The sequence below is a fragment of the Orycteropus afer genome, unplaced genomic scaffold, assembly GCF_000298275.1.
Source record: "Orycteropus afer afer isolate SDZICR_OR568_19922 unplaced genomic scaffold, OryAfe1.0 scaffold00120, whole genome shotgun sequence".
NCBI classification, from domain to species: domain Eukaryota; kingdom Metazoa; phylum Chordata; class Mammalia; order Tubulidentata; family Orycteropodidae; genus Orycteropus; species Orycteropus afer.
The window spans coordinates 7,154,638-7,173,952 of NW_006921707.1; the positions used below are offsets into that span (position 1 = coordinate 7,154,638).

Here is a 19,315-nt window from a genome sequence, read left to right on the forward strand (position 1 = left end):
TTGGAACTAACTCATAAAGGACTTTCACAACACTTGCCTTGATCTCTTTTTATGTATTTTAAAGTTTGTGGACACTCAATCTTAAAAGTAGTAAGAAGTTACACTAACCAAGAGGCTCTTTCTCTCATTTACTGTTCCAAACATTCCCAAGACCCAAGCTGCTCTCATTATAAATTAATTATATCAATAAGTTCATGATCTTAATAGAGTTGGGCCATTTAAAGGAAATAAATCTGTTTTGAGGATTCATGATAAAAACTAATGTGGGAAAAAAATGAGAACGCTGCTAGGATAAAATGATTCCATTTTCTACTTCTACTGTTGTTATATGCTGTCAAGTCGGCCCCGACTCATAGCGACCCCTCCTTGGGTTTCCGAGGCAGTATCACTACCGAAGTAGGATTGCCCAACCTTCCTTCCGAGGAGTGGCTGGTGGGTTTGAACCACCAGCCTTCTGGTTAGCAGTCAAGTGCCTTAGGCACTATGCTACCAGAGCTCCTCTACTTCTACTAAGTAGGCATTAATGAGTTTAAAAGAAACCACTCTTTACAGCAAAGTGTCATTCACCTCAAAGCTAGATTACTTCCAAGCTCCCACCATCCCTAGGAAAATGAGATGGTTAAAAGATCATTGTTTGTTTTAATATCACAGACAACTAACATTTGAATAGTGCACACACAGACTGATCCTTTCATCAACCACAGGAGCTTGCTGTTAGTACTGTTTTCATTTTACAGGTGAGGAAACTACGGTCCTAAGAGGTTAACAGACCGACCCCACCCCCCCACCCACCCCCAATCAGAGAGTTAATACACAAAGATACTAGACTCCAGGGCTCACGGTTGCAAAGCCCTACCTCTTCCTTTTCTCTCTAAGACAAGCCAGGTGCCTTTAAGAACACTATCATAAGTAGTTGGGCCACCAGCTTTGGAAAATAAGTGATATAGAGGAAAGTGAACATTAACAGGCCCTGGTGGCACAGTGGTTAAAGAACTTGGCTGTTAATCAAAAGGTTGGTGGTTCAAAGCTGCTAATCGAAAGGTTGGTGGTTCAAACCCATCAGCTGCTCTGCAGAGAAAGATGTAAGTGTGGACTGTGCCCTGAAGATAAGGCAATGTTTTACAGTAAGAAGGAATCTTGAGAAAATACGACCAATAGGGCAAAAGAAATGAACTGCAACATGACTGCTTCTGCTTGCTCCCTCTGGTGAAGGAAAATGACACCTTCCTTGAGATTAATAAGACAGAGATCCCTTTCAATTCAGTCTGGCAATTTTGTGAATGCTGAATTGCTCTGTGAAAAAGCTAGGCCATTGAAAATTTTATTTACTACTTCATTCTAAACCAGAGCCAAGACTTTTGAACCTGGAAGGAATACTAGATCAGTAGTTTTCAAACAGTGTTTCAAGGAACCCTAGGATATGTTTCAAGGGTTCCAACAAAGGTTTATTTCAAATCTAAAATGTGTATCTTCAGTTGTGTTATATATAGAATGTGAATTTACTGGAAACCATTAATATGTTAATTTGAGTTGATAAGTTAGTTCAGTTTTATATAGCCCTTAGAATGCAGTTTCTCTTGCCATCATAGGAGTACTGGCATTCTCGTAATATGTCATGAATAAGGCAGCAGCCTTATTAATAAGGAAGTGGCCTGTGTGTGTGTATCCATGTAAAGTTATACAAGTACAGTAGTACCAGAGCCTATACCAAAAAACCAAACCCACTGCCACTGAGTCAGTTCTGAATCATTATGACCCTATAGGACACAGTAGAATTGCCCACAGGGTTTCCAAGGCTGTAATCTTTACCGAAGCCGACTGCCTCATCTTTCTCTCGAGGAGCTGCTGGTGATTTGAACCATAAACCTTTTGATCAGCAGCCCAGCGCTTAGCCACTGTACCACCTGGGCTCCTCTCAGAGTCTACATGCATGCCTTAAATCAGGGATTCTCAATCTTGGCACCAATGATATTCTGGGCTGGACAATCCTTTGTCGTAGGGGGGTGTCCTGTGTATTGAAGTATGTTAGGCAGCAACCTTAGCCTCTGCCTACTAGATGCTAATAGCACTATCTAGTCTGAAAACCAATGTTTCCAGACACTGCTTGGGGGAAGGAGGAACAAAATTTCACCTAGTTGAGAACTACTGCCTTAAATTAAATGCCAGGGAAGGTTCCAGTGTTTCACCTTTGGTGCAGTCTCAGATCATAGCTGACAGAGAACCGGATGTACATAGATATAGAAGGGGTAGTGTAGTGCCTAAGGCACTTGACTGCTAACCAAAAGGCTGGCGGTTCAAACACACCAGCCACTCCTTGGAAGGAAGATGGGGCAATCTACTTCTGTAGTGATACTGCCTCGGAAACCCAAGGAGGGGTTGCTATGAGTCAGGTCCGACTCGACGGCACATGACAACAACAACAACAACATCATTTATTGAGCACCTAACGTGGGCGAGGAGTATGTTAAGAGTTTATCTGGATTAATTTATTTGAGTCTCCTAACAACTCTTTAAGGAGCTCTGGTGGCATAGTGCCTAAGGTACTTGACTGCTAACCAGAAGGCTGGTGGGTTTGAACCCACCCATCAATAAATCACTCCTCGGAAGGAAGACTGGGCAATCTACTTCTATAGTGATACCCCTCAGAAACCCAAGGAGGGGTTGCTATGAGTCCAATTGACTCAACGGCAGTGAGTTTTGAGTTTAAACCCAAAAGGGGTCTCTATGAGTCGGAATCGACTCAATGGCAGTGAGTTTGGTTTTTTTGGTTGTTGTTTAACAATTCTTTAAGGTAGGTACTAATATCACCAGTTTACAGATGAGGAAACTAAGACATAGACGTATTGAATGAATTCCCTAAATAACAATTAACTGAGTAGTAACCAAGCAGTGTTATTAATATAGAATTATAAATGGCTTTAGTGCAAATTTGAAGTTTTATATATTTCTTGACTGACATTTATTACAGTAAGGAATGAGGGCAGCTGCTAAATGTTGTCAACTCTGAAGCAAAAATTTTATATTACTGTACTCTTCGAGCAAGCATCTGAATATATTTAATCGACAGGCTCCTGAGATGACAAGTTGAATTCTAAAAAATCTGCTCCCATTGGTACAACTTCCTTGTGTGAACTAGTATATCTTGAAACTGCAATCACCAAAATAAATTTACAGATATAGATACAAATATATATAGAGAGATACAAATATAGACTAGACACTAATACAGCTGTAAGACTACACCCCTTCCTAATACTTACTTTCCCGATTTAGGCTTATCAAATAGCAACTTTTTTTCTAATTGCTTGACTTTTAAAAAATAAATAAACGTAACAAATGTGAACTTAAAAAAATAAAGCTATGCTACATCTTCTGTGTGTTTAATGGATTACATTTTGTAAAAAAAAGGATTCACTGCTTACAAAGCAAACAAAATAAAGCCACTCATGTTTTGCACTCCCTTATTTTACATTAAAGGAGCATAAGCTCAGAGACTGGCATGACCTTTTTTTAACTCACACAGCTCATTAATGACAGAACTAGAATCAGAGCTCAACTCTCCCTATTGCCAAGTGGGAGCTGTTCTGACTACCCAAGTTCCCCTGTAAGTGGTAATGTAAGTATGTATGAATAGGTTGGGAGCCGAGATTTTTCAACAGTTTGATGCATTTTGAGGAAGAAAAAAATAAACTGCCTTCTGAAATCACAAGGAAAGCCAACATTTAATTAATTAATAATTACTAAGAGTTGAGCATTACTTTTTGGTATTAAGCATATTATATTCAAATAGAATACTTAAAACATGAGCTAAATATTTTTAAATTTTGTTCTCCAATTTGCCTTAAAGAGTTTTATAATTATCATTTAGTTACATTTTAACCATCTCATTTTTCACATTAATCCCCACCTGAGCTAATCCCCGGCCACACTTGGGGAATCTATGTACCCAGGCCAAGACCGAATAGGTCCACTGCTGCTAGGATTATAAACAAAGTGCCAAAGGGAAAACACAACAGTCTCTGGAGAAGGGTCAAAGGTAACCAGAGTGAGCTGTGCCTCAAGAACTCTTAAATAAACAAAGTTTTCTTTGCAAATTATACTATGAAAAGCAACAGAAAATGAACAAAAGTAGCTATCTGCGGTAATCAGCTTAAGAGACAGGATATCTCCTTTGTCAAAAGCAGGAAGGACAAGTCCTGGGAAACCAATCAAGCCTTGAGTAAATGTGAAAAAGAAAGCTGTATTTTAAATTCATAGTATTAACATAGCCAAGGAATGGAATTTAGAAACACTAGTGGAATGGTTTGCATAGAGACTACAATGGCACAGTGCCTAAGGCATATGACTGCTAACCAGAAGCCTGGTGGGTCAAACCCACCAGCCACTCAGCTTCCATAAAGATTTATCACCTTGGAAACCCAGTGTGGGTCACCATGAGTTGGGGTCCACTCGATGGCAGTGGGTTGGGTCGGGTTGGGTTTGGAAAGGCTGGGTAAAGAGCAGTGGTAGTTCAGTGGGAGAATTCTTGCCTCCATGCAGGAGACCCAGGCACCATTCCTGGGTAATGCACCTCATGCACAGCCGTAACATGTCTATTAGTGGAAGCTCGTGTGTTGCTGTGATGTGATGTTAAACAGGTTTCATCAAAGCTTCCAGCCAAATATGAACTAGGAAGAATAGCCTGGCAACCTGCTTCTGAAAGATCCGTCAGTGAAAATCCTATGGCTCAAAACAATTAAATCTGCAAGCAGTCACAGAGATGGTGCAAGACCAGGGAGCCTTTCGTTCCACTGCACATGGGGGCACTACTGAGTTGGGGCAACTTGACGGCAGCTGACAACAACAACAAAGATTAGGTAATATATTTCCAACACTCTTTGGGTAAGCACTGTCCTGAATGGTATCTCTTGACTGTTACACTTGTCATTTTAAACCACTATGCAGGCATCTGGGTTTCTCTATCAGTTTTTCATGATCTTTGTCACTGTGGATCACCCAGGGGGACTGATGAGCTCTAGGTCGTGGCAGATTATAAAATGGCTACAGTAATTTCCCTCCCTGAATGTCTACTCCTTTGCAATGTGACTTTGGGATTCTTCCTCAAAAGTAGAATCTGTTTCTCAACTTTTTTACTATGGGCTGGCCTTGTGGCTCGCTTTTGATCAATAGAATCTGGTGGGAGTGATAGTGGGCCAGTTCTGAGTTTAGCTTCTAGAGGTCTTGTGCATTCCTCTTTTGGAACCCTGCCCAGATGCCATGTGAACAAACCCAGGCTAGCCTGCCGAAGGAGAGACCATGTGGAGCAGAGAACCCTTCCAGCAAAGGCCATCCTGGACCAGCCAGCCCTCAGCTGACCTGACAGCAGACTGCACAGGGATGAGTTAGCCCAGCTGAGACCAGAAGTAGCACCCTGCTGAGCTATGTCCAAATTGCTAGTCCACAAATCATAAGCTAAGTAAATAGCTATTGTTTTGAGCCACTAAGTTGTGGAATGGTTTGTTATCTAGCTAACTGTGTGACAGACTCCAGTTCTTAGACTTGGACCTACAAGCTGAGGTCCTAGAATATGGGACATGGAACAACACTCAAAGCCCTTCAGGCTCCATCTGAAGAGCCCACTGGCCTCCACAGACCATAACGCTCTTCCATCTTCTCTCTTATAGCATAATGGAGCTGGTCTTGAATATGCAAATATTTCTTAAGTGAAGTAATATCACAACTTTTAAAATCTTGACTTCCAGAACATGACTAGTGGAATATCTTTTTTGTAATCCATTAAGGAATGCATTGGGGAAGGCACAAAAATGTGATCAAAGAAATTTTATATCCCTTCTCTAACTTGTTACACAGTTGAAGAGGCAAGACTAATACTCAAGCAATGGAATGAACTAAGCAATAAGACAAGCATCATCTTGAGTGGTAAAGACTCCAACAGAGTAACAGGAGAAGGTTTTATAAAAGAAGTGGAACTAAAACATTCCTTGCAGGATGGTTAGTATTTGCATAAACCAGACAGTAGAGGAAAGGCATCATTAGAATGGGGCACAATGTTGCTAGAAACTCTCCACAAAGATACAGAGCCACTGGGGGCAGGGATGAGGGGATGCAGTAAAATAGTTACTTTAACTTTAATAACATTCTTATTTTTAGAACAAGCTCTTATTTCTTTTTCCATTTTACCTTACAGAAGGAAAATATATGGAACTCCCTTGCTCAAATTACCAACCCCCTGGAAACATTAAGGGAACATCATGAGTGAAGGAAGACAGAGAAATGGAAATGAGACCAGTGTTTCTATAAGCCAATGAAGACTGCCAAACTTTTTCTTGAGAGGAGTGGAATATGTTGATTTAGCAGAAAGGAGTCAGGCAGGGCAGAACCTGAGAGTACTGGAAGAAGAAGAGTCTGTCAGAAATGTGTTGGAAGGACTGAATGGGAAAGGCATTAAGGAGGGGGTGAAAGGGGCAAGCTGTCTTGGTATGAGGTGATGGCCAGAACAGACTGAAAATGAAAGGATGGATCTTAGATACATTTTGAAGACACCAAAAATACAACCACACTAGTAACCAAAACAGCATGCATTAGAAATAACGCCATGGTTTGAAGCCAAGGAAAATAAACATTGAAGCAGATGGAGGTCAAAAGACAGTTCACTCAACTGAGAGAAAAATTAGGTAATAGCTAATTAAGTGATCATAAGCCAAGACTTTGCAGTTAGCTGAGCTGAATCTTTGCTCTACCTCCAGGAGGTGAAACCTTTGAAGCCTCAGTTCCTCATCTATAAAATAGGTTTAATATAATATTGAGCCCATAGGTTAAATGAGGAATTTCATGAAGTTGCTGGCAAACTGCCAGGCTCACTGAAAACACATTGGATTAATAATAGCTCTGATTAATAATGACAGAAGTGGTAACAATAATGACTGTAGTAACCAGGAGAAAATATACTTCTGAGGGAATGGAAGAGAATGACCTGGATGCAGTTTTGCAGAAACACAGGCTTTCAAAAATTTCCCAAGGATCCATCAAGATAAAAAATTATTCTAATGGCAATTCTAGGTAGACCCTATCTAGCACATTGAAGAAAGAAAGACATAGATTTCAGGTATCACTAGAGGAATGCAGACTACATTGGGTGACACTATCAGAGGGGGTGATGCCAAAAAGACTGTCTAAAATTTTTCTGCAGTGTTCAGCAGAGACTTACTATTTTTTATCAAAAATATCCCTGTAGATCTTCAAAGCTTGCAAACAGCCATCTAGATACAACAATGGGTCTCTCCTCATTCAGAGCAAAGAAGAATGAAGAAAACCAAAGATTCATGGAAATATTTAGTCCAAGTGACTGGTACACCATGCAATCCTCAGCCTATACGACTATGAGACCAGAAGAACGAGATGGTGTCTGGCTACCACTGTCAACCACTTGGAGGGCAATCTATGTAGGAGATCCTGGATAGAGTGGGAGAACAATATGGAACAAAACTTAAAATCATAAAAATAAAAAGGAGGACCAGGTTTGCTGGTCTGATAGCACCTGATGGAACCAATGAGACTATGGCCCCTAGCTGCCCTTCAGGTCTGGAATTGAACCCACTCTTGTGGCTTCCAGCCAAAAAAAAGATAGGCTTATGAGCTAAACATTTACATTAGGTAAATATACATTCCTTGGAGAGATCAATCATGGGAGAATAGAAGGGCTGTCTATGTAAGCACAGGAAGACAGCTTGGGGGGCAGGAGTGCATGGAGGGAAGAACACAGGGTAGAGGTAACTATGGGGAGGAAGTGGGAGGGGAGCTGTTGCATTGTGGGAAACTGTAGTCAATGTCATGAGACAAAGTGTAAGTGAGCTGCTGTATAGAAAATGAATTTGCTCTGTAAACTTTCACCCAAATCACAATTAAAAAAAAAAAAAAAAATCCCTCTAGTTAGTTAAAGGAGCACTGGTACTGTAGTGGTTAAGGCATTTGGCTGTTAACCAAAAGTTAGTGGTTCAAACTCACCAGCTGCTCTACAGACAAAAGCTGAGGCAGTCTGCTTCCATAAAGATTTACAGCCTTGGAAACCCAATAGGGTTCACTATGAGTCAGAATCTACTCCATGGCAGTGAGTTTGGTTTGGTTTTGATAGTTGTAACAACAAATACATTTCTTGTAAGCCCAGCTTACATGTATCAGTAATATATCTACAATGCTGAAACTCTATGCTAATTTACTTTTTGAACCTTCTAATGTTCTCCAGTCAGAGCTGTCATTATTACCCAATTACACTGGCAGTTCAAATCATGCGGTTTCATCTGCTCTACACAACAACCACATGCTATTATTTTCCTTGCTGCCAAAGTTTTTATAGTTGCTGATTTTATCAAACTTTCAGGTTTCCAGCTACAATACCATGGTAGTATTTATGAACCTGGTTCAATAACTTTTGTGAGAATAAAGTAGCAGTTAAAGGAAAACAAAAAGAAAAAACAAAAAAGGCTTCTGTTCAGTTACTAGTAATGTTGTGACTTATAATTCAGTGTAGGAAGATTTTACAAAAGTTATCATATAATCTAGGAAATATTACATTTAAGCAATTTACACCTGTATTTATCACATATTATTCTATAACTAAAACTGATAATAAACATTACTAAGGATTCTGTATGGTCTAGTACAGGAGGTGGTCCATGGGGAGGAGATACTGTGAGTTACTGCATTGGGTAACACCAACCCTAGTGATGTCACTGGACCTTCATACAGTTATTTTACTCCAAGTCTTATTTTTCTGATCTACACATTGATTATAGGAGAATGTATTTAGAAATACACTGTATTCTAGAAAGCGTTAGAGAAAAGTAAATGGCTTCTTTAAGCACTAAAAAATTCCTGAAAAGCCTAAAAGTATTAATACAACTTCTAAAGGAGTCTGACACACAACATTCAGGCTCCCGTGCGGGGGACTCTAAATTCCTAACAACAGACAAGAAGGGCAGAGAAGAGAGTCAAGTTCCTGTTTTGTTGATCCTTTACTCTGTGATTTGGGGTACAGGTAACCTGGGGGAGGGCATGATGGAGCCAAGCTGCCTGGATTTGAATCCCAGCTCTGCTACTTACTAACTGTGTGAACTTGGGTACATCTCTTATCCTCTGTTTCTTAGTTTCTTCATCTGTAAAATGGAAATACTAATACTTCCTCTATATAGTTGACCTGAGTTAATGGCCACAGCGTAAGCACTGTATAAGGTCTCTGGGTAGTGGAAATAGTTTGAACTTGACTACTAACCTAAAGGTTGATGGTTCAAACCCACCCAGTGGCACTGCAGGAAAAAAAGCCTGGCAATCTGCTTCCGTAAAGATTACAGCCAAGAAAACCCTGTGAAGCAGTTCTATTCTGTAACAGTATGGCCATGAGTCAGAATTAACCTGATGGGAACAGGTTCGGTTTTTGGTAAAGCTCCACGTAATTGGTTGTGTAAGTAAAAATAATAAGCAATGAGTAAATGTCACAAAGTCTCCATCCATACAAATTTCAGCACCAGTGTGTTTAACTCCAGGTTCCACTTTCTTGTCATCCCACCTGTCCCCTAACTGTGACTCAGACCACTCATCTCATGGAGTAGCAAGTCACTGAAAACCCAGCAAAAAGTCACACGCTCTCTTCTCATACGAATTGCCAAGTTCAACAGGATCCTGGATTTCAAAGGGGTATTCAAGCTGCCTGCATGGATACAGTCCTTAAATGCAGCTTCTCACACAAGGAATTCTCATCGCATGATCAGTGAGTGCCTATCATGAGAAAAGCAAGACAGGGTGAAAAATAGGGGCCAGACAGGATGTTAATGGAGGCTGTCAGAAATAAGCCAAGTGGGGAAAATGTCCCAGGGTGGGGAGTGGGAGAGCCCCCTGGCTAATAAGTCTTAGGGCGTGAATCTCACAAGGAGACCATTTACTTGGAAGAAGGCTCATTTGTTAAGATGTTTTACAGAAAGCCAATCAGAGCCACTAGACAATGAGGACAACTTGGTTCAATAGCATTTTCCATCTCTCTTTCTCCAGCAGCATAAACAAAGGTAAAACAAGACAGGGAAGCTGCCATTCATGAAATCACTGTACAGTAACAAGAAATGCGTTAAATCACGTGAAACAGATGAAGTTGCAGATCAAAGGCCCTACAAGAACCTGCAAAATTCCTATATATCCCAAACACATTAACTGACTTCCCTTCATTTGTAAGTGAAAACGTTTGCCATTTTATGGCTGAGCTACTAATAAATCAGAAACAATTCAGCTCATTCCCACTTGTTCTTAAAATGTCTCTGTAAGGCTAAGAGTGAGTTGCTCCTTTAAAAGGTCTATGCCCCCTAGTTAAAATTATTTTGGTGTCAATTTTATGCAATTAATAACATGCATGACAGCATAAAAAATTTCACCGGTTTCCAGATTAAAAATAGTTGAAATGGCTTCTATCTTTTATTTTGGAAAAATAGATACTCCCAGCCAACAGCTGAGGTGCCAAGTTTCTGCCAACTGCTTGGTTATAATTTGGAGAGTTAGAATAAAATTTTGTATCTTGAAAAGTGTAGTTTTCAGAAAGAGAAATCATGTAAGGCCATCTCAAACAACTTTTAATCAGACATCTGATGAGACGCCCAACTCCTCAATGTTTTGGTTGAGTCTTGAGACCTTCTGTTTCTAACTGTAGAACATTAAGATGCTTCTTTTAATTCTCTTGTCATGAGAATGACACGAGGAAAACCACGGGACTCCATGAATGTGACTCACCCAGACCTCTCCTCCATGTCAACTCTGACCTATGATGAAATGCCTCAGGCTCATCTCACACCACCAGGCTCCCCTTTCACAGAGTGAGATGGAAAGCAAGGGATGAGAGCTGCACTGAAAAAAAAACACGATAAAACCAAAACAAAACCCACCGCCATCGAGTCAGTACCAACTCATAGGACCTGGGGCACAGAAGAGCTGCCCCATAGGGTTTCCAAGGCTGTAAACCTTTACAGAAGCAGATTTCCTCATCTTTCCCCCACAGAGCTGGCAGTGGGTTCAAACCTCCAGTCTTTCAGTTAGCAGCTGAGCACTTAACCCATGCACCACCAGGGTTCCTTCAGGAGTGGAATAGGCCCCAGCAAATTTTTAAAAGCTCTGGTAGCATAGTGGCTAAGGTACTTGACTGTTAACCAGAAGGGTGGTGGTTCAAACCCACCAGCCACTCCTCGGAAGGAAGATGGGGCAATCTACTTCCGTAGTGATACTGCCTCAGAAACCCAAGGAGGGGTCACTATGAGTCAGGTCCAACTCGACTGCACTTAACAACAACAACTGGTAAGTTATATGTGCAGTCAAGGTTAACTATTGCTGGCCATGGAATACAAGGCACAGAATCAACAGGAACTTAAGTAGGCAAGGAGTCCCTAGGTGGTGCCAACAGTTAACACGTTCAGCTGCTAACTGAAAGGCTGGAGATTCTAATCCACCCAGAGATGCCTTTAAAGAAAGACCCGGCAACTGGCTTCTGAAAAATCGGCTATTTGTAAAACAAATTCTGCTCTGTAAATTTGCATGTATAGCACAATTAAAAAAAAAAAAAAAAGAATGAACTGAGGTGCAAAGACAATCAATAGCTCAACTAGTAGATAATACTCTAACAGCCTAGGGATTTTAGGGGAGGAAAAGGTCCCGGTGAGGTGTTTGTGTATAAAAACAGGAGGGTATATATATATATATATATATATATATATAATGGTTATAGAGTTTCTCTCTGGAGTGACAAAAATATTTTGGAAATAAATTGTGGTTGTAAAAAAAAAAGAAAAGAAAAGAAAAAAATCAACCACTGAAAAGCCTATGGAGAACACACGAGGTCAGCGTGAGTCAGAGCTGACTCAAAGGCCTTGTTAGCGTACCATGGGGGGAGATCATCCCTCCCCTGGACACCCCCTGCACATGACTACTGGACCACTTGCCCTGACATGTAATGATCTGCATACATCTTCTGGCCTCTAAGAAAGAGCCGTACAAGGAAATGCATACGTCTGTAACACCCAACAAGGTTCCTATGGAACAGTTCCACTCTATAAACATACATGTCACTGTAAGTCAGAATCGACAGGATGGCAATGGGTTTTTGGTAGTAATCAAAGGCCTACCTCCTACACTCAAACCTAGAGGCAAATCTATAATTTTTTTTTCTCTTGGCCCAGAACACTGGCAGTAGAGGCTGCCCCATACTCTTCTCTGAATCAATTATGATGCTGAGCCAGGGAAGCCTTGGTTCTAGGGACCAACGTAAGTCTTGAAGGACCAAGGACTGTTAAGTGTGGATCTAGTCAGAAAAAGAGCTAATGGTTCAGAGAAGGGGTTTTATTTCACAATCACATACGTTAGGAAACCTCAGAAAGGGGGATTCTGGGTCAACTCAGAACCATATCACCTCCAACGATTTTAACCCCACTAGGGCTTCATTTAGTCATTTTACATTTAGTGTTAGTCAAAAGAGCAAGAAAGAATCCCCTTAATAACTCAGCAAGAAAGAATCAAGTGTTTTCTATCTCTTTTTTTGAAACAAGTAGGTATCTACACACTTGAATATGTCACTGTGCTCTGGGTTTGCAGACAGCGATCTGGCTGGCACAGACGCTCACAGACTCGGCGACCACCAACAGCTGCACCCTATAGTACCAGCAGGTGCACGGGCAGAGCCGAGCTAAAAATTAGGCTCAAGAACAATGGTACCGTTATGATGCCAAAGAACAAGGCCTAATGTGAGTCACTACTTCACTACCCTTGCTGATGGGAAGAGCTAAAAACTCAGCCACAGCTCAGTAGACTCACATCCACAGAGACAGTCAGGTAGCAGCTATCATCGTAGGGCCCGGCCAACCATGGACTTAGCAGAATAAAAATAAATGTCTCCTGAAAATGTATTATTTTCCGTTTAACATATCTTCTTCTCCTGTGGGCTGCACTGCCACAGCCACCAAGTTTACATTTACATCCAAATATGCACACACAAAAAAATTACTGATGCATCTCACTCCCCGGTGACTTTATAACAGGTTGCTAGGTAACAGTGCATACAAGTCAGGTTTCAGGACCTCTAGTAAGCCACCATAAAATAGCTGCATGGGCCTTTTGCATAAATAGTGTGCATTTGTTATCTGTTTTCATATGCCAATTGATCAGTCAGTAAAAACTCTGACTGCCAAACCATAAACCACCCCCATCAATAGCAAACTGAAAAAAACAGATCACAGTATGAAGCTCTGGTATACAAGCCTGCACCCCAACCTACAAACTGGTTTCTGCCCTTGTGTGGCTCCTGTTCGCAATCCTGGCTCTCAGCAACCACAAGCCTGATCTTAGGCTCAGAGAGATTGGTCTGGAGCTAATTACAGCCTGATGTGGGACACTCAGGGCCAAGTCCAGCAGGAAAAGGATTTCATATACAACTGTGCGATCCAGAGACTAAACCTGCCCTCCTCTCCCCTCCCACCCCACTCCCCCTCCCCTTACATTTAAAAAATTCCTGGAGTCATGGAGTAAAGGGAATAGCCCTGTATTAAGACTTATTCACTCCTATTCACTGTTTGCCTCAGTCTGTGAGGTAAAGAAACGCCTTCTTCTCTAAGTTATGCCACATGAATGTCAGTTGTACCCTTTCCCTCGGGATTGCACTGTTTTTCAAAAAACAAAACAACCCAAACCCATCACTGTGGATTTGATTCTGACTCATGGCAACCCTGTGAATTACAGAGCAGAACTTGGTTCCAGAAGGTTTTCCCTGCTGCAATCTTTACAGAAGCAGATCTGCCGGGTGGATTCAAACCCCCAACCTCCCAGTTAATAGCCAAGCACAAGCCATATGTGCCACCAGGAACTGTGATGGCATTATGGAACCCAGAAAAGGAGACCTGTTGTTACAGTATCGGCATGACAGACCATCCACGACCGTGGTTTCCCTGGAGGTGAAATCCTAAAGGATCAAGTTAACAAAAAGGAAATAAAAAGCAGACATTTCCCCCCATATTTTTCCAAGATTTTTAAAAACCTACAACTCAATGTTTCTAAAATCATATTTCCCCCTAGATTGGGATGGAAAGGTAGGGGAAAGGGGACTAGAAAACCTCACTATTTCTCAATGCCACAGACAGATGATACCTGTTCATTCCAGTGACTTAATCATTTGCTCACTACCGTTGCGGGTTGTCAGTGCTTCACTGTATTAGTGCCTGCTCTATTTTCCTCTGCAGTTCATTTCTGCAGCAGCTCATTTTCCACCGCTTATCTTTCCTCATTTCACCCAGGCGAGTTTCGTCCATTCCTAAGGGGCAAAGATCTGGGGAGACGAGGATATTCCAAAAGACCTGACTGAAGTGCCACTAAGCAAAGGGACTTGAGAGTGAAGCTGAACCTCTAATTCACCTGGCAATGACATTTAGTGAAATGTGACTCACAGTCCATTTAAAGGAAGGCAGTGACCAATTATTCTCCATTTAAAAGGGTATTGTCAATCTCCAAAGAGCTGAAATGGCATTTGGAAATCATCATGGGGACTGCCATCTTCACTGAAAGACAGAACCAATTTTCAACCGACCTTTCCCCACCCTCTGCAACTCCTTTAAAATTTAAAATCATACTTTCAAAAACATAATAAGGAGCAGGACAATCCCACAACATCCTGTCATTCCAAAAGAGAGTCAGGAACAACAGTAGCCCCTTAGCAGCCCTCCCCCCTCTGCTTAACATTGTAACTTAAGCCCAGAAAAAAAATAGTAAAAATGACAAAGACATAAAGAAGCATCATGTTTAATTTGATGGTGATAGAAAGTGATGTCGATGAGTAAGAATAATTTTTTACAATGTATACTCCATCTTTTTTCCAGAAGGTATCAGGGTAGTAGGAAAAGAATGTTGTTTTCTAAAAATGTTTAAAGATTATCATTTTGGCTCCAATCTTAAAATCTGGCTTACTATGTGACCTTTTCCCCTCAACAAGAACCCATAAAGCGGGGGGGGGGGATCAGAAGGGTATCAACAATCTTTGTTGTTTCTAGACCCAACCAAAGCAATGCTTACTTCCAAAGGATTACCAAAAAAAAAAAAAAAAGGAAAGACAAGAAGAAAAATTATGAAAGTGTAGACTATTAGAATTTAAAGGAACCTCGAGATCATCTAGTTCTACCAGCTCATTTTATAGATGAGAAAACTGGGTGAGAAAGAGAGAGAGAATACAACCCTATTCAAGTACCTGACAGCTTCATGAGAAAATCAGACGCCATCTTAACAGAGATGTCCTGGCTGAACAATGCTGACGCACTGTTGGCCACATACTCGGAGGGGTCTTTCAGCTTTGTGTGGTTGGCAGGCCTGTCGACAGCATTCAGGGTAAAGGAGGTGGACAGGCCGTTATCTTCCTTGGGTTCCTCCTTCACCAGCAAAGGCGAGACTCCAGCCCCACCCTGGCTAGTCCTCTCTGGAGTGTTAGACGTCATCATGGTCCCCACTAGCTCTGTCCCTCCTCCTTCCCTTTGCTGCCCCAGGCAGGCACTGTCACTGAGGTGGGGCGATCCCTTGACATCTGTGTCTGGGATCTCCTCCTTCACCTTGGCTTCTGTCCTCAGGAAGTGCTGGTGGCAGCGCATGTGGAGTTTCAAGCTGAAGTGGCGTGAGGAAGTGAAAGGGCATAGCTGGCACTGAAAGGTCTCTCCTCGGTCTTGGTGCTGATGAACCTAACGAAGAAGCAAGAAGAATGAGCTATCCACTGTGTGCTTATGGAAAACTCCTTGTTCCATATCATTAATTTCCTCAGAGCACAAAGGGCTGGCCCAAAAAGAGGAGCGTTTCATTACTGTGCTCCAACGAAGTTAATCTCTAAACGTAAAGGGTCCACATAGGTAAGAGCCCATTATTAGAACCACGCTCACAATCACCAATGGATGCTGCTCTTGGTAGAATCCTCCTTATAGTCTAGTCATACAATCTTGGTTGATATCTTCAGAGAAAACATTACAAACCCAGCAAAATGCAAACTTACATAATTATAAATTGGGGTCAAGTCATTTTTCTCACAATAATAATACTTCGCATGCACATAATTTTCGTCATCCAGAGCATTAGTTATTGTTTGCAAACATAATTTTCATTTTCAAGATGCTTATCCCTTAAGTAATTAAGAACCTGGAAAATAATGTCTCCAAGGAATTCCCAGTTCATAGAGTATTTGAGACCCCAGAGTAAGTAGCTTGAGCAAAATCAGACATGAAGCAAAGCAAAGCAGAATGGGAGAAAAACCAAGCTCTGATCCCCAAACCAAGTATTCTGAGCAAAGTAAAACTAACTTTTCCAAATGAGGTTATTTCACATTCTAGATTCTGATGTATGCAATACAAGAAGGCAGATTTCTAAAACCAAGTCCAGTCTCCCATGCCACTACCAAGTTTAGTTTTGAAAAAGTAAGGAAATAACTGCATTGGCCTGAGCTCGGCTCCAAACGGGCAGGTGCACGGTAGGCTTGTAACTTCCCCCCATTCATCTCTGCCAATGTACTTCAGTGCTGACCTATAACAGCCCTGCTATTTCAGTACTGGCTCTCCCTGGAGTAGAAACTGCCAACTGTGTGATATGGGCCCAATTATTTGGGGAGTTGTGTGATTTGGACAAACAAGTTAAGTGATTGGAATTCAAACCCAAAACAGAACTGACAGCTAATCTATCAGTTGTGATTTCAGTGGGATTTGAACCCAGGTCTACAAGGTTAAAGGTACATTCATTAACCCACTGTGCTACCTGGCCCCTAAGCACAGGTTTCCTTTCCAAGACAGCAAGTTTTACTACAGCTGTTTATACATTCTGAATGCAATCCAAAAGCATTATTCACCAGCCAAAACATACTTTTAAATAATGTTAAGTGACCAACAAAAGCAAAGAAATTAAAAGTTAATGGTAAGATCCTGTCGCTACAGCACCCCACTGTGGCTTTTTGAAAAAAACAACAGAAGACATTCTGGGTCCCCCAGAGCATGACTTTCTCAACAGAAATAACAATATAAACTTAAATTAAATTGTAGCAAAATGTTGCTTATTAAACAGCTTCCTCTCTGCTGAGGGTAGGAAGAAGTATGGGGGAGGACACTCCATTTGTCACTTGCTGTTAATATCACCCTTCTCTGTTCTTTTACAACAAAGGGATTTAACTTGGAGCTGATCATTTCATTTGCTTTCTCACAGAATCGTAAAGATCCTCAGCTAACTCCTCCACTCACTCAGTCAGTGCACAAAGAAGCAGACACCTTGGAGGCTGCAGTCTGGCCCCACCGGAGGGAGCCCCAAGGGACAGATGCTGCCAAAAGCGTGCCCCGGAACCAGGTGGTAAAGGTCACGAGGCAGGAAGCTTCCGCCCCTCAGAGCAGGGCAGTGCCACCGATTCCATTTCAGAAGCATCCTTAAATCTATTAACCCAAGAGAGGAGAGGAGTTAATCCACAAAAGCAACTTCAGAAGCATCTTCTGGAAGAAGGTAAAGGGCAGAGAGAGAAGCCCAAATTCTAAAATTAAAAGGGAGCCCTGGATTAAAAAGAGACTGTGCAAGTATTTTATGTGGCTTCTACTCTACCAGATCCTGCCTGGCCTGGCTATATTTAGTTATGGAAAAATTAGAGTTTAAAGGAAAAATAGGGGATGTTGTGTTGACTTTTACACATGTAATTTCATTTGCACTACTCCTTCCAAAAAGGACTACACATCACATTTGGCCTTTGAGATAAACTATCCTACAGCTACAGTTTCCCACCTTCTTTCCTGACAGAAAAAAAATAACTTTTCTATTATAATTTTTATTCTCTTTAGCCTAACACTTGTTTTAAAATTCCTCTTACTCTGCTAATGTGAAGATAACTTGTCTAAAGGATTTCATTCTTTCCAGACCAAACTTGGGAGACTCACCTACTGGCCTTTTTACACCAACAGCACACATCAACCCACTCTCAGGGGCAGGAAATAGAAGACACCCTGAGTGGTGCAAATGGTTAATGGGCTGGGTTGCTAACCAAAAGGCTGGAGGTTCAAGTCTACCCAGAAGTGCCTAGGAAGAAAGGCCTGGTGATCTGCTTTTGACCAATCAGCCGCTGAAAACCTTATGTAGCACAGTTCTACTCTGACACACATGGGTCACCATGAGTTAGAATCGACTTGATAGCAACTGGTTGTTTTTTAAAAACTGGTATAACACTACCATTATCATCATCATTATTATTATCAGTTATGAATAGCACTCAAATCCTTGGGTCATGCTAGTTCCAAGCTTGAGGAAACTCTGGGAAACATCTATTCTAGACACTTATGGGGAACAGGCTGGGCAGGCAAGGGGAGCTTACTGAGGAGTCACAGCTGAGTAAAATGAAAGCATCTCTGCTCATACAGCAGAGCTATGACTGGTAGACCTCAATATTCTGAACTCCTAGTCCAGTCTCTTACCCATTACTTCCCCACCATGTTTTTCCTTTGTGGTCTTCCTCACCTTATCTGGTCAGTTTTACCTTATGAATTTCACATGCCATTCCTATATGCCCACTGATCCAGTGAAGTTATAAAAGACTTAATAGAAAGCTAAGAAACCCCAAGGAAACTGAAGGCATTAACAAGCTCCTTCCAAAGCTGACCATAAAAACCTTTGCACAATATATTAAAAGAGGAAAGGCAGGGTTTAAAAAAGCTGACTGTCTAACACCTAGTAGAAATAGTGTAGATCCTGGAATTACTGAACATATAAAATATAATATACCATTTTTAAAATTAAATATACATAATTAATATAGCAAGAGATATATCAAAATAATAATAATGATCAATGCTTTCTGGAATTAAGGGTCAATTTTATATTCTTTTTTTTATCAGTTTTTCTAAATTCTAAATTCTCAACACTAATATGATATTAAACTCACTGCCGTCAAGTCGGATCTGACTCATAGTGACCCCCCTCCTTGGGTTTCCGAGGTATATCCTATGGAAGTAGATTGCCTAACCTTCCTTCTGAGGAGTGGCTGGTGGGTTTGAACCACCAGCTTTCTGGTTAGTAGTCAAATCCCTTTGGCACTACACCACCAGAGCTCCTAGTATCCTATCAGAAGAAGGAAAAAGCAGTAAGTTATTTTAGAGTAATTTCTTGTATCATTTAATTTCATATCAATTTCATTGCTCTATTTCTAAGTATAAACATTAATGTGTGTTCAGATGGTTTTCAGACAATAATTACTGTATAAGAATATTTACTGAGTGTTTCTCCATGCTGGGCACTGAATTAAGTGTTTCATGTGCAT

The 19,315-nt window shown here is 41.1% G+C and overlaps 1 protein-coding gene across 1 annotated transcript in view; it reads right to left on the reverse strand.

Moving 5' to 3' along the window:
• Positions 1–19,315, reverse strand: part of ZNF827 (zinc finger protein 827) — a 211,940-nt gene that overhangs the window by 164,641 nt on the left and 27,984 nt on the right. The window contains 1 exon segment of the mRNA XM_042781433.1: positions 15,251–15,731. Within this exon segment, the coding sequence (XP_042637367.1) occupies positions 15,251–15,731 (481 nt within the window).